At 37.7% G+C, this 15,712-nt stretch overlaps 1 protein-coding gene across 1 annotated transcript in view; it reads left to right on the forward strand.

The window, feature by feature from the left end:
• Window positions 1–15,712, forward strand: part of LOC126174249 (protein scarlet-like) — a 341,327-nt gene that overhangs the window by 317,095 nt on the left and 8,520 nt on the right. Inside the window, exons 8-14 of the mRNA XM_049921020.1 lie at window positions 7,925–8,163; window positions 9,807–10,068; window positions 10,250–10,281; window positions 10,365–10,470; window positions 11,579–11,803; window positions 12,186–12,321; window positions 12,394–12,499. Coding sequence (XP_049776977.1) covers window positions 7,925–8,163; window positions 9,807–10,068; window positions 10,250–10,281; window positions 10,365–10,470; window positions 11,579–11,803; window positions 12,186–12,321; window positions 12,394–12,499 — 1,106 coding nt within the window. The remainder of the gene's footprint in view (window positions 1–7,924; window positions 8,164–9,806; window positions 10,069–10,249; window positions 10,282–10,364; window positions 10,471–11,578; window positions 11,804–12,185; window positions 12,322–12,393; window positions 12,500–15,712) is intronic.

Consider the following 15,712-nt stretch of genomic DNA (forward strand, 5'->3'; position numbering starts at 1 on the left):
CACACAAAATTCTAGCTTTCGCAACCAACGGTTGCCTCGTCAGGAAAGAGGGAAGGAGAGGGAAAGACGAAAGGATTTGGGTTTTAAGGGAGAGGGTAAGGAGTCATTCCAATCCCGGGAGCGGAAAGACTTACCTTATGGGGAAAAAAGGACAGGTATACACTCGCACACACACACATATCCATCCGCATATACACAGACACAAGCAGACATAATGTCGGATGGATATGTGTGTGTGTGCGAGTGTATACCTGTCCTTTTTTCCCCATAAGGTAAGTCTTTCCGCTCCCGGGATTGGAATGACTCCTTACCCTCTCCCTTAAAACCCAAATCCTTTCGTCTTTCCCTCTCCTTCCCTCTTTCCTGACGAGGCAACCGTTGGTTGCGAAAGCTAGAATTTTGTGTGTATGTATGTTTGTGTTTGTTTGTGTGTCGAACGCTCTGGAAAAGACGCGTATAGTGATGTAACACATGTTGCTATTGTGATTCAAACTTTGCTTGAAAGAGGGCGGATGAGAATTTACCTACTTAGCGTAGGCTGTGTATGCTGCGTAGAGCACAGCAACTTGGCCTGCGGGTAGTGCGAGGCATGTTTATGGTCTGCAGCCGCTTCTGACCGCCTCAACCTACAATCATACAATATTGCCCAGCGTCTTTTAAGCGAAGTTTCAATCACAGTAGCAACATGCGTTACATCACTATACGCGTGATGTGTGACAGATGTGTGGGGACTATCTGAGTGGTCTCGCACATGTGCAGTGTTGATGACCTTGCTCTCACTCTTGCTGGAAACGGCCAGCCCTAACCCATGCCTGCACAAAGTTAATGCCTGGACTTATTTCTGCCATTGGCATGCAGTGTGTTGAAAACTCAAAGTAAAGCAACTGCACCTAAGCAATTGCTAGCAAAATAACATGAATACTTGTACAGTTTTTACTAAACACCACTGTGTGTGGCTGTAACTACAGCATAATGAGGCTTGCAGTCTGCCTTTACTCTTCTTCCTGCCATTCTTTTTCATGCCATAAAATATGTTCTGCTTCTTCTTCCATGGAACATATGTGATATTTTTGAAATGGTTGTAAATTTTGTGTCTTGTTCAGGCTCCCAATCTCATCTTCTTTTCCTTCTTCTTTCTTCACCAAAACTTCCTCTGTTTACTTTCTTTTTCTAGTGTTTTGGTCTGTTTTATTCTAGTTTGCTGTCATTTTCTGTGATTTTCCTGATAATCTCCTCTTCTTCAAATGTGCATTCTTCTTCTTTTTTTCCTCCTTATTCCTCTTCAACTATGTGCTTTTCCTCTTTCAGATGTAATCTCAAATTGCTGTATTTTACATGAGCTATCTGTTCCCACTTCCAAGGGTCTCCTTCTATGGCAGTGCAATATATCCTTGTAAACACTTCTGTATCCACTATAGTCTTCTCCTCTTTTGATGTAAGCATTTGCTTTGTTCCACCCTTCCTGATCTTCACAGCGTTTTCTCAAAATTAACCTCTATTTGTTGTCCTGTCATCCAGTCCACTCCAAATATGAAATTCACACCATAAATTTAGTTCTAGCAAAGCCTTCATTCTGTCTCCATTTTGATTACACTGCTGTCCCCTGCTTGTGTTACACTCTTTTCTTTCAAACCTTCTTCCTGACCTAAATCTATACTAGTCATATTTCTTCACCTGTATATGCAACTTTTTCAGTTTAGTTTTGTTTTTCTAGTGCACTGTGCAATTTGGCAGAACTTTCTTTATTGTCAGTTTCTAATTCCTCATTACTCACTATATCTTCTGCTGGCTTACTAGACTATGGCAATGAAACTCCTTCAAGTTCTTTTATTGTTTTTTTGTGATATTCTTCTCCTGTTTTACTCAACTGTCCTTGTTCATCCTATTCCCTCCCAAATGCCTTCCATTGTGCTTGTCATGCTGCCTCCTTTGGGCCTTGTTCTTCTTTCTCTGTCTCATTCTCTAAACTATTGCCTCTTCCATTCTTCCATGAATTTCTTCAGCAAATTTAATTTCTCTAATGCAGTTCTACACATTTCACCATGTTCTCTCTATGTTTTTCTCCCAAATGATTTTATTGTACTTCTCATTTGTTTGACCTGTACTGGGTTTATAATAGTTTATGCTTAACAATTTGAATAAACACATAAGGTACAATTCTAACACAGTTCACACTGAATCATCACATGATATTCCACACTCCAAGAATATAACTGTTCTAATCAAATATTCTACTGTAGCACTGCTTGGCAAAATTAAGATTTTTGTCATCCAGACTTACTTCTTGCTATTTTGAAAACTTCTAACTATTTTGAAACTGTTGCTGCTGTGCTGTTGTATGGCATTGCATCCTCTGCACTGCTTAAGAGTGCTCCCTGGTGTTCTTGTTACTTCTGTCATTTCAATCTTGAGAATATATTCACTTACCCAAGTCATATAACGGGCAATAGAAAAGTTTCTTTTTGAAGCTGTTTAGTCCAGAATTGGTATGCCAAACAGGCAGAACTGCCATGAACACTGAGGCATCCAGAACTGGTATACCAAACAAGCAAAACCACCATGAACATCGAGGCAATCATCCCAGGATGAAGGTAGCTGTAAAACACCATGTTCTACTGGGTGAAGAAGTCCATAACTGCCTGCTGCATATCCTCATCTGACTGGAGTTGTTCATCCTTCAAGGCTTTTTTATTTTATTTTAAAGAGACCATGAATGTGATAATCACATGGGGGGAGATGAGGATTATAGGGCTCAAGTGTCTCCCAATTGAGTTCACGTGAGTTCTGTGTTACAACATTTGCGATATGGGGAAATGTGTTATCGTGAAACAGAAGCACTCCTTGTTGCAATGTTTCAAAATTTAGTTTTTTCAATGACATGCTGCCCCATATACATTCTTCATTCTCTACTGAATGTCTGTTGGTGTTTGTCCTTCAGCAGCCAAGAAAGGACTAACAGCACATAGTTCCTGTTTTGACACGTATGGTAATTATGTTACCATAGTTCATGTTTCAACATTTATTACATGGACATTGGAAAGACACAAATGCCACTCTGAACCCTTGCCTCCATGACATTGCTTATGTACTCACATTGGAGTCATGCTGTGTTGCATATACACTGCAGCAACACTGTCAAAGGAAACTTTTTGATTCCCCTTATAGTTTATTAAAAACACTGTGATCTATCTCTGTGGTCCACAATGCTGCTCCTTCACTCAACAGTGGGTATCATTCCACCTGTAACTGGCATGTTTTGCCAGTTCTGTCATAATCACTTTATAATTTTGGTTTTGTTCTCTCGAATTATTCTCTCCACACACCTCTTCACCGAACATTGTCCAGTCATTCATTCAGTCATTCATCAAAAATTTTAAGGTATCATTGCAAGGTAATAAATACTAAACAGGTAGTTTACTGATTCACACAGTATGTTGGCTATGAGGTGAGGATCACGCCACATTTACTGAAAATTGTACTACAAATTGTTCTTTACCACAGAATGGATACAAACACACATTCTTTTGCTTACTTCACTTATTATACAGATTCTGTTTTTATCTTTGCCATTTGATATGCATACTAGTCTCTGCAGCAGTGCACCAACTAACTGTGAACAGAACATCATTAACATACACACATACTTTTCTGTTTATTTGTTCAGCACTCAGGCTATTTGTATACTTCAAAACTACTCCATTACCTAACTCAGCAGTCCAGCTGCATCCCTGTTTATCAATCTAGCTGCTACTTGACTAATTACACCAAAGATAACTGCAGGAGCAAAATACCTTACATTTAGTACCTTTATGTACTAGTGATAGATTTTTTGATTGGCAGTATATATCATTCATATCTCTAGTTTCATGCATGTAGACTTCTGAGTTGCTTTCAAAGAGAATTGGATTGTTCACAATGAAGCACATAAGAGAAAAAATGTATTGGGACGTAGTAACAAGTATTTCAGTTGGCTAAAAAGTTTGTGAGAGATTGGTTGTTGGAAGATTTTTTGAGAATAGAAGATTTCCCCTAGAAGAACATATGCAAAATAAGCTACCTGGGTGACTGTTTGGTCTCCAGTATCCAAGAGCACTCTCATTACAAAGCAGTTGATCTCATTATTTTCACAGTTTGAAGTATGTGATGTTCTCAGTTTAGTTCACAGTCTAAGTGAAGGCCTAGGAGCTTGGTGGTATCAACTCTTTGTGAATGCTGGTTATTGAAGAGGCTGTGTATTCTTCTGGATTTTTGTAATTTCTTAAAAGCTGTGTAAAACTTGTTTTGCTTATATTGGCAGAAATGAAGTTAACTGAAAGACAGTTAAATTCTGTTGATAAAATTTTGTTGGTGACACTGGTTTCGAAATTTTGCATTACAATGTCGGTGTTGTCTGAAAACAGTAGATTTGAACTCATCACTTTTCCTAACTGCAGGCAGATTTTTAGCATAAATCAAAGACAACATGAACCTAGGACAAAATCCTGTTGGACTGTATGATAAGGTGCAACAAATACTCCTTATTTGCAGTCCACAGCTTCCAAAATTACTTTCTGCTTGCTGTTGGTGAGGCAGCATTTCAGCAGGTTACCTAATAAGCCAATGCTGCTGTACTGCTAAACATTTTCTGATACTAGTATTGCCTATTTAGATGATTTTCTTTTGGAAGCCAAATTGCCTTTTGTTTAAAATGCTGAAGTGTTCAAAGTATATTACAGTGTGTGACAAATTTTTGATTGCTTTTGATATACCAGTATTGTAAGAAAAGAAATCAGTCTGTAAAGGCTCACATTTTAGATTGTGCTGCGGCACATTTTATTCTCTGTGGGAATATACCTTGGTACACTGCTGAGTTATGGATATTGCTCAATAGTTTACATATTTTGACAGATCAGTGTTTTAGTAGGTTAACTGAGATACTGTCAAAGTGAGATGAATTGTTTTAATGGTACAGTATTATTCTCGAATTCTGTGGTGGTTATAGGAGCTGACAATACTTCATCAAAATTTGTTTTGTACTTGCAGCTTGAGAATATCCATAACCTTACATAGATATGACCTACAGCCTAATTGCCCAGTGACACTCCAGAATTGTTCATTGGAAAATGCTTCTTAAGGAAAGTGGTAACTTGCAGAGCATATCAGAATCCTCAGAATTTCAAAACTATAGAACTGTTGCATGGCTTTGATTTTCATATAAGATTTTTGGCATAAATTTTAACCAGGAGCATAATTTAAAAAGCTTTAACTTGACTCCTCTCTGACTGGTAAATGTCAGATGACTTCATGCTACCCCTGAATGTTTACGCTTATTGTCAACCTTAGCTAGCAAGGGAACATTCCCATTGCACCCCCCCTCAGATTTAGTGGTAATATGGCCCATCAGATAGACTGTCAAAAACTGAACAAAGATCAAGCATGAAAACAGGAAGATGGTGGAAAAAAAAGAAAGAGAAACAAAATACAAACAATGAATGGTCCAAACTTAGCAAGTGCAGTACTGGGTGGAATGTAAGAGCCATGGTATCAGGGTTAAGTGGTCACGATGATGGACTGCAAAGTGGGTGAATCAGGTTCTAAATCCTCCCATGCTATTATTTTTCTTCCCCCACAACTCTATGAACTGTCTGCCCGGTCATTGAAACATTTATTCTCTTTCTGTAGCCTTGGCAGTTGTCATATTATACACTGGTTACAGAATATAAGTTATGTGGTAAGAATTCATTACCAATGCAAATAAATGTGATGGGTAGTGAGAGCAGGCGAGATACCACCTAGACGTCTCACAGAAATGAAAACAACAAATAAATGGACATGAACTGTGTTTCAACAAAGGAATTCAAGAGTCAAAACTTCCAAAATGGAATTCAGATTCAAAACTGTTAAAAAAATGTTACCAAAATGAAACACAATTTCAAAACCATTAAAAAAATACATTTTGACACAACACATAGAAAGTGTTTGATTGTAAAACTGTTGCATTTATTTGTTGCAGCTTATGTGACAAACTATTATGTTTTCATCATTTCTTTGGGAGTGATCGTATTCACATTCCTATGCATACCTAAATAGGACAAGGAGGCATATCTCACTCACTCACCAACCATACAAATTAGGTCCTATCATATGACATGTATACCATCACTAATTCCATGTATGACACACCAGGCATTTTCTGATGGAGGATTAGGTTGTCTTGTCGCTTTGTCACAAAAGCTTGGCTGTTCCCATTAAAAAGCCACTTCCTTTCAGCTGCTACTAGAGTAGTTGTGCAGAATCAATTTTCATTATAGGTCCCTTCCTTACACCTTGCTGTTGCAAATGGACTTAACACCACTACACAGACACAAATTTGAATACAGCGAACAGTGAAATAATAATAATAAAACAAAGGCACTTGGGAATTTGAACATGGCTTGCCTGCTTGTTAATCCAACACTGTGACCACTTAACCACAATGCTGTTGCTCATTTTCTGAGCTCAGTGTTGCACTTGTTATGTTGGACGATTGACTGTTTCTATTTTGTTTTTCTTTTTCACTGTTCAGTGCACCTTCTTCTTGTTTTCAACCTTGATCTATATTCAATTTCTGATGGGCTGTTCACTGGGCCCTCTTACCACTAAATCTGAGGTGAGTGTGATGGTGAGTTTCCCTTGTAAGTAACAGTATTGTGTGATATAGCAGTAAGCAGCCATTGTGAGTTTAGTGTTGATTCACATGTGCAGTGATTGTTTATATTATTTTTAAAAATGAACAAAGAGGCTATACTTGGTCCTCCTAGCAACTTGATTGTGTGTCCAGCCAACATGAAGTAGGGGGTCTGCAGCTAGTGGTGTAGTGGCTAGCATTGCTGCCTCTGGATCAAGGGGTCCTGGGTTAAGTTCCTGACCAGGTTGGGGATTTTCTCTGCCTGGGGACTGGGTGTTTGTGTTGTCCTCATCATTTCATCATCATCATCATCATTCATGACTGTGGCTAGATTGGACTGCGAAAAAAAATTAGACTGTATAAAAATTGGGACTTTGTATGGGCACTGATGACCACACAGTTGAGCATCCCACAAACCAAACATTATCATCATGATGTATGGACATAAATGTATCTGTGTGTGTGTGTGTGTGTGTGTGTGTTTGTATGTGTTTGTGCTTGTTTTCTAGCTAGACAAAGGAATTATTCCCAGAGCCAGGTAGTTTTCTTCCTCTTTTGCATGTGCCTATCAATGACTCAACACTTCTGCTATTCAGCGAGTGGTCTCCTTTACTCCTGAATTATTTAAATCCTGCCAGAAATTTTCTACATACTTATACTACCTAGTGAAAAAAAACCAGTTATGCAGGCAACCTTTCTACTAAGAAAATTAAAATACAAAACAACAACTTCCATCTGCTTCAATCCATTTAAGGAGAAAAAGAACTTAAATGGCTATATGAAATGCTTATTTGTTCATCCGCATATGTTCTGTAGATACAGTTATGAGGGAGGACCCTGGAACAATTAAAAATATACATTGTCACACAGATGAATTCATGTATTTATAGCAATCTGTAGTTAAGAATATATTGTTGTCTGATTTATCAAAAGCATTTGCCACTTTTATTTACACATAAGCTGGCTAAAAATCAAGGTCCACCTAATCAGCAGAAAATATACTACTTCCAGAAATTCAACTACTCTTGTAATACCACAATTCAGCAGCTTTAATCTACTACTATATACTTATCAATTATGTGATAGTACTAACTCATATTGAAGGAAAACAGCTAATATACATTGTGTGATGTTTATTGTTTTCTATAGTCCTAAAATATTGCTTTTTTTCAAAAGCTTCCTTTTATAATAAGAGTAAAGCTCAGTTTTCATTGTCAGTTACTGTGCTAGATGTACAGATTAGCTTTATTATACAATATGAGAAAAAATTATTTGCAGCTGCTGACAGACCCACTCCTTCTGTTCTGTGATGAGCCAACAACAGGGTTAGACAGCTATAGTGCTGGAGTTGTGGTGGAAAAACTGCGGCAGTTTGCTGAGATGGGCAAAGCTGTCATTTGTACAATACACCAGCCTGCTTCTGGGCTTTTTGATTTATTTAATGAAGTCCTTTTGCTGGCTGGTGGCCGTGTTGCTTTCCATGGTGATGTTGGAGAAGCAGCAAAGCATTTTAAAAGGTGACTTTTATTTAATCTCACAATGATATAAGACTTGTAATTGTAATACAATAAAAATAAATACTTCTAATGTAGACAGTGGGACGTTCCTCTTCAGTGCTATGTGTTCAATAATTTTTTTTCAGACCAAACGATAGTCATTAATTTAAAGTGAGGTGCATAGAAGATCACATCCACACGTGAAAAGGTGAAATTTTACTTAACTGTTTATCTTGATGATGGATTCATCATCTTCTTTAGAGGCATGATAAAACCTGCTGGTCATCTTTTAGTAAGGAGAAACTTAATTGGTGAAAATATTGTGGAAGTTGGGTAATTCTCAGTATACTGAATGAAATAAAGTATGTGAATTTTGACTCATTTGTATTGTGCAACATTTCACATACTGTGCTGAGACAATTTATACAAACACAACCAATACTCTGCTTTCTGTAGTGTCACAAACGACTCAACTTCCTTTTACAACCCATCCCCACCAAGTCCACCACTACAAAGAGGAACAAAGATCCTATTTGAAACAAAGAGTTAACATCTTTGCCAGAGAAAATTGCTGATACATATTCAGCAAAATTAACAAATATGAATTTATATAATTTTATGTAAAGTAATACAACATGATTAAAATACATAGAACATACATAAATATTTAAAAACGAAATAGTTAACTTTTATAATTGTGTGCTTATATGAATTTATTTTTACATAAACAAAACTATCAATACCCACTGGTATCAGAAGATTTCAAATTTATCATTGAGCTGGTTACATTACATTACACATAAAATATGTAAGTAGGTTTTATTTGGGTAGGACAAGTGGTCAGTTGTGGCCTTGCTGAAAAAACCACATTGGCATTTGCCTGAAATGACTTAGGAAAACCATGGGAAACCTAAATAGTAAACAACATCCTCTTGAATATGAGATCAATGTCTTAACAACTGCACTGTTTCATTCAGTTTTTCCCTTTTGCAAAATGTTCCTTTGATCATACACAATTTGCATCAGATAACTCATAATACATACAAAACAATGTTTGCACAGCCCCACAGCACACACAGGTGACTTCAGGGGTCTCCATGCCCCCCCCCCCCTCCCACCCCCCTCCCTCCATTCTCATACCCCAGTGAGTAAGATATTGTGCTCAGAATGACATTACTATCATTCACTACAGATCTTGGTGGCACATTTACTTGTGACAGCATTACATTGTGACCATGTATTGTAGTGTGACAGGGTGTTGTAGTCATCCCTTTCCATTATTAACTCCTACTGTGAGTCCTCTAAGTGATCTTTAATTGTTTAGTATACATTACTTATGAAGTATGTTTTGGCTGAAACTTCTGGCAGATTAAAACTGTGTGCCAGACCAAGACTTGAACTCAGGATTTTTGTTTTTTGCAGGCAAGTGCTCTACCATCTGAGCTACCCAAGCACAACTCATGACCTCTTCTCACAGCTTTAATTCTGCCAGTACCTCACCTTCTCTGATTTGGTTGTTTCTTTTCCTTTTTTCCATTGATGCATGTGGCCATTACAGTAATGTCTTTTATGAAAGTGCTTATAATTGTTATTAAGTTTTTAGATTCATACACTTCAGATAGTATATGATGTAAGGTCTGATGTTAATTATTTTCTGTTTACAGTTTAGGTCTCGTGTGTCCAACTACATTTAACAAGGCAGAATTTTACGTCTCTCAGTTGGCAATAGTTCCTGGCAAAGAAGCTGAATGTTCAAGAAAAATAGAATGGCTTTGTGATGAATTTGAAAAATCTCCCTACAGCAAGTATATAGCAGATCAAATAGCTTCTAGCTATCAAAACCAGAAATATTTGTTACCAAATCAAGAATTATTTGAAAACAAAACTGTCTCATACACAAATGGTGGTCTTAAATTTTATCATGAGGTTTGTTTTATATCACTTGCCATTTACAAAGTGTATTTCTAAGTGAATACTCATAAAAATAATTTATTAGAAGAATAATAGGCCTAATTATATTTAAGGGTCTTTATCTTTAGAGAACTATTGTTTAAATAAACAGTAGCAACATGAGAGATGCATTAATTGCACAATATTGTTTTTCCAGCAAGACCATGAATTTGGCAACTACATGTCACTGTAAGTATGAACAGATTGTTAAAAACTGCAGAATACTCACTTTTCACTTGTATCCTAACTTGGAATCTTTTACTCCTTTACAGGCGTAAGCCACACCATTTAACACAAGTTTATTGGTTGACAAGAAGAACTTTTATTGACCTGATCCGCCATTCGACTGATGTTTCCATAAGAATAGGCTTATACATGGTAATTATCTTTTCTTACATTTAATGTGTGATGTAATGACAACAGTAAATGATGACTAACTGATATTCTACCTATAGATAAATTATGCAAATTGATAATTAGTGGCTTAATTAATTAGTGAAAGATATTTTAAAAAAAGAAAAAAAAAAAAAAAGAAATAGAGCAACAAAGTACAATCTCAAAGTTCAGAATCTAATGAGCTTTGAGGAAAAATCTCAATAGATAATAATTTAATATTAATAATTTTGTAAAGTAATTAGTTTCATGGAAATGAGTATAGGTTAAAAGTTGAACTACCAGTCTTTATAACTAGTAGTGCCATGCTTCCTAGAAATATGTATTAGCTCACAATATTTTTCTTATTATGTCATGTAATAGAATTGAAGATTTAGGTGTAATTTCTAACTAACTAATTTCCCAATAAAATTATGTGCAGCAATAGAATAATCATATCAAAACTTTATGTTGAGTAATGAATCTATATGAGGAAAGTTTTGAGAAATGAGCAAAGGGGGAAAAATTAGTTATTCACAGGAGTTGAAGTCATAACAGATGGTGCAGTTCCAGATTGCCATGTCAGAACTGGATGAATGAGTCAACAAATGAATAACATTTTCAGAATTAAAAGAGAAAAGAACATAACATCAGGATTCGGCATTATAAGTGTGATTCACACGTAACTTCTACAGTGGTTTAGATGTGTGTCTAAAGTGGGAACAAGAGCACAGTCCTCAGTATCAATGATGTACAAGAGTGACAAAAGTGATTATGAAAAGGGATTGACATAATGCAAAAATAGATTGTTGTAACAGATATTTTCTTGAAGATTTTGTAATAATTTATTCAGCGATTTCTGAACAATGTTGCCATCTGTTAGATATTAGTTGGCAGTGTTGCAGACAGTGCATTTGAGTTTGAGGGAACTGTGTTCTAATTCTAACGTGTATATTCTACAATGTTCAAAAATCTTTTACCATTGCTTGTCTGACTAAAGTAACACTTCAGTCCCAGTCACCAGGTTGCAGTATGATGTTATATCCAAATTGTTTGAAAATATTTGAACACACTGTTCAGAAACATGTTATAGTTATATGTCTTTTTTTTACAGATGATTGCTCTGCTGCTTGCTTTGCCATATGTGGGCATTAAACTTGATCAAAGAGGAATCCAGAATGTTCAAGGTCTAATGTACTTGATCATTACAGAAACTATATTCACTTTTTCGTATGGTGTTTTTCATACATTTCCAAGTGAAATACCAATTTTGCTCCGTGAAATAAGCAGTGGATTGTACAAACCAGGACCATATTATATATCAAAGATGCTTATACTGGTAATCATTTTAGTTTGTTTTGAATTCTTAACTGAGTCACACATGTAATGTAATGTAATCCTTGTAAAGTAATTAGCTTGCTAATAACGAACCTGTGGTTTTTGCTCTATAAATTAACAACTCGTGTTGCACACTTAAGAAGCTTTTAAACTCTCTCTCTCTCTCTCTCTCTCCGTGTGTGTGTGTGTGTGTGTGTGTGTGTGTGTGTGTGTGTGTGTGTGTGTGTGTGGTGGGGAGGGGGGGCGGGGGGGGGGGGGGGGGACGCATATGCCTGTATGTGTGCGTGCATGGAAGTGTATATGTGAATACTGAAAGGAAACTAAATGTTTAGTTGATTTGTCTGTGAAGTATAATGAATTCATGTTTGTACGTTAATTTCCAGCTTCCACGTACAATAATAGAGCCATTTATGTACACAACACTTATATTTTGGATTGTTGGATTACAAGGAGGGCTGAGAGGATTTCTTTTATTCTGTGTACCAGTTATTCTGAGTGCCATATCAGCAACAGCTCTTGGTAGGTGTGATTACTACATAGTAATGATATGTAGTACATTTAGAGATTTTTAACTAATGTATATTTTTACAGGGTGTGTGATGTCAGCAGCATTTGAATCTGTTTCTACAGCATCACTTGTCTCAGTTCCTATAGATTTTCTGACTCTAACATTCTCAGGAATTTATCTTCATCTTGGGTAAGTTAAGTAATTTGTCTTTGAAGTGTTGATGTCAGTTCAGCAACTCTTGCTGTCATGTAATTGGAAAATGTGTTATTTAAGGTAATTAGACATGAGGAAGAAGAATATATTTCAACTAACATTCTGTTCTATAATTATTTTTGCAGTGTTTTTGTCAGTTTATGGAAAACAGTTTGGATACAAGGAAACAAAAATAAATGGGTGCACTTATACAGACTGATTTTTTTCCCCCGTGCACAAACTTTAGGGATTCATTGATGAGAGGATAAAAAAAAAAGTCTAATGAACTTATGTCCACAAATTCATGGTTCCCATGCTAGAGACAATTTATTCAGTCCTACATTGTAACAGAGATTGCGATCTAATATGTACTGAACCATACAGCCAACGTTACAGTTCTGTACTGTGCCACAAGTAAGTACAGGGGGGAATTCTTGTAAATTTCATGCAGCTATGGGTGGGAGGTAGTGGTTAAAGAACCAGTTGGCACATCGGATGGCAGGCATGTGTGATGTTGATATTTTGCAAACGATTCTGCAAAGCAGGTTTATGACACCACTTGCGGGCTAGAAGACATGGCACAGCGGGCACTGTATAAAAAGGTGCAGTAATCAGGGTAGCACAGGGCACCAGTATGCTATAAAGAACCCATTTGTTGCAGTTACAACGATGTGCAGTGACCTGTGTGTAGGAGCCAAAGTGGGCTGAGGAAAGCTGACATTGTAATTAGCCATGAGAATTCCACTTGTCCCCTCCAGGGGAACTATGTCCCAGGCATAGGGAAAAGGCGAATAAATAAGTGAGTTTGGAGGCACAAAGCAGGCAGTTGTGTTGTCATTTTGTCTGTGTCTAGAAATTGAGAGAATGACAATTGTTTAAGTTGCAGGCCAACCATGATGACCTTTTGGTGCTGGATATCGGTGGCCAATTAGCCCGCTGAAGCTACCTTCAACCTCTGCTGCACGGATGTGTCATTGCTGTGGCAGGGCTTGTTGCTCCTTCTAGCTACACCGAGGGCTGCTAGCCTCCACTCTCTGGATGGCATTGTCCAGTGGATTGCAAGCTTCTGTCTGCAAGGGTGGGTCCAGGGCATAAACCAGTGGCCTCCTGGTGCAGAGCCATCTACAGGCACTGAACGATGTGGCCTGGGCGGATGGACAGAGCTGCTAAGCATCACTGTAATGACGGCAGTCAACTGCTTCCCTTCGGCACTCTACATGGGGTCCTCGAGTCACTCTTGAGGGAACAGTCAGCCATGTTCCGGGCTATGGGCACAGTCAACACATGCAGCCATGGCGCAAGTAGGATAGCTATGTCCGCAAGACTGGAAGACTGGATATTGATGCTGCAGATTACAGCATTTCATGTTGGTGCTGACCCATGCATGGTTCGTGATGTGATTGCCGAGTTCAGTGCAGGGCCAGCTCTGTACCTTCAGTGTAATGAAGTTCAGTGAGACACTTGCATGTGTTTCTCTGCACATTTCGGCGTGAGTCACTCCTCTCTCCCAAACCATACATCTTGGTCATTCTAACATATTGCAGTCCCTGAGCTTGGGGGGTTATAACAATTTGGTGTCAGGATATGATAGTTTTGCTTTCCAACACAATACATTGCACCAGAAAGTGTCTGTCTGCATCCAACACTAAGTTTTGGTGGGAGAGTTGGTTTTGGTGAGTGGTGAATGATGCAGTGGCATTTGACATAGGTACCATCTCAGCATAATGTGGTGCTGTGAGTCTAAGTTTTACTTACATTGTTTTTTATGTTTGCTCTCATTGTCAGAGTTAGTTGTGTGAGCTAGACTTACTTTTGTGAAGCTACAGGAACTGTGGACTTACCTTTGTTTAGAGGTAATGGTAGACATGATAATTTAGTGCCAGTGAAGTGTCCCTTTTTCAATTTGTCGAGGCATGAGTTGCCATGTACTAATACTGTAGCAGCTACTTATTTTGTATGTAGGCATACTGGTCATCTGTCTAGCAGTTGTACTGAGTGTAGATGGGTGATGATTTGCCAAAGGAATTAATTTGTGATTTCATTTCTTTTGTGTGTATGTAGAGATGAATGGGAGTTTGTCTTCTCTTGTTTAAAAAAAAAAATAAGTTGCTTGAAGGTGGAACTAGAGTATGCAAAAAGCTGTAAACACATGCTACTACCTCAGATGCAGCTGCTACTTTAACTCGGCAGGTGCAGTTGTTAACAGAGCAGTTTGAAAGCATGAAGGGGAGAAATTTCAAACTTAATCATGAGTTAGAGGCTCGTAAGGAAGTCATGATTAGACACAATCAGAGCTCAGGAATGTAAGTCCAGATTGAGAGTGCCTTCTATTCCATATGACCTGGCAGTGGTTGTGCTGATTAATAACTTCTTGGGCAAGGCAACAGAGGACACAACAATTTTCATTAGAGGAATTATGGATGATGCAGAAGCACATGGGTGGGCATATGAAGTAACCCTATATGGTGCTAATATGTGTTTGGCAGTGGATGTCAAAGCATACGTTGGGTATCATGTTGCAGGAGTGGGCTGTGCAGGGTTGTCTCAGTGGTACTGAAAGCAGAACAGTGTGTGATTTTTTGGGAGAAATTAAGTACATTGTCAGTGCAGTGCAATGAGCCTGTGGAAGTGTTCTCAGGTAGAATCCGTTAACATCCATTAACATTTATATAGTTTAAATAAAACATTACATTTTCACTGTAAAAATAATATAAATGATATTTATAAATACCTAAAAGTAAAAATACCTCCTTAACATCTTCAGTGTCAAGCTCTAATTATAAGCTATTAAGGTATAAGAAAAGACATATGTACAGACCCAGAATGTTGAAGCTAATAGGGTATTGTTACAGGAGGCAGAAAATGGAATGGCAGATGTTTTTTTGCATTATGTGTTGTGAATTGGCAGGAGCCAATTCACGGGGTTTGGAGGAAGCCAAAAGGCACGCGTTTAAGCTCACGCAGGCTGGCGTGATGTCTGGAAAATGACAAGGAAATTAGAACTTAGAGAAACGGACGCAGATGGTGAAATACTTAACTTTAATCCATAATTGGAGAACATCGCTCTTGATGATACATAAGTACAATCACAATATAAACTGGTAATGGCGCCTTGCTAGGTCGTAGCAAATGACGTAGCTGAAGGCTATGCTAACTGTCGTCTCGGCAAATGAGAGCGTATTTGTCAGTGTAGCTTCGCTAGCAAAGTCA

Source organism: Schistocerca cancellata, chromosome 1 (assembly GCF_023864275.1).
Source record: "Schistocerca cancellata isolate TAMUIC-IGC-003103 chromosome 1, iqSchCanc2.1, whole genome shotgun sequence".
Taxonomy (NCBI): Eukaryota; Metazoa; Arthropoda; class Insecta; order Orthoptera; family Acrididae; genus Schistocerca; species Schistocerca cancellata.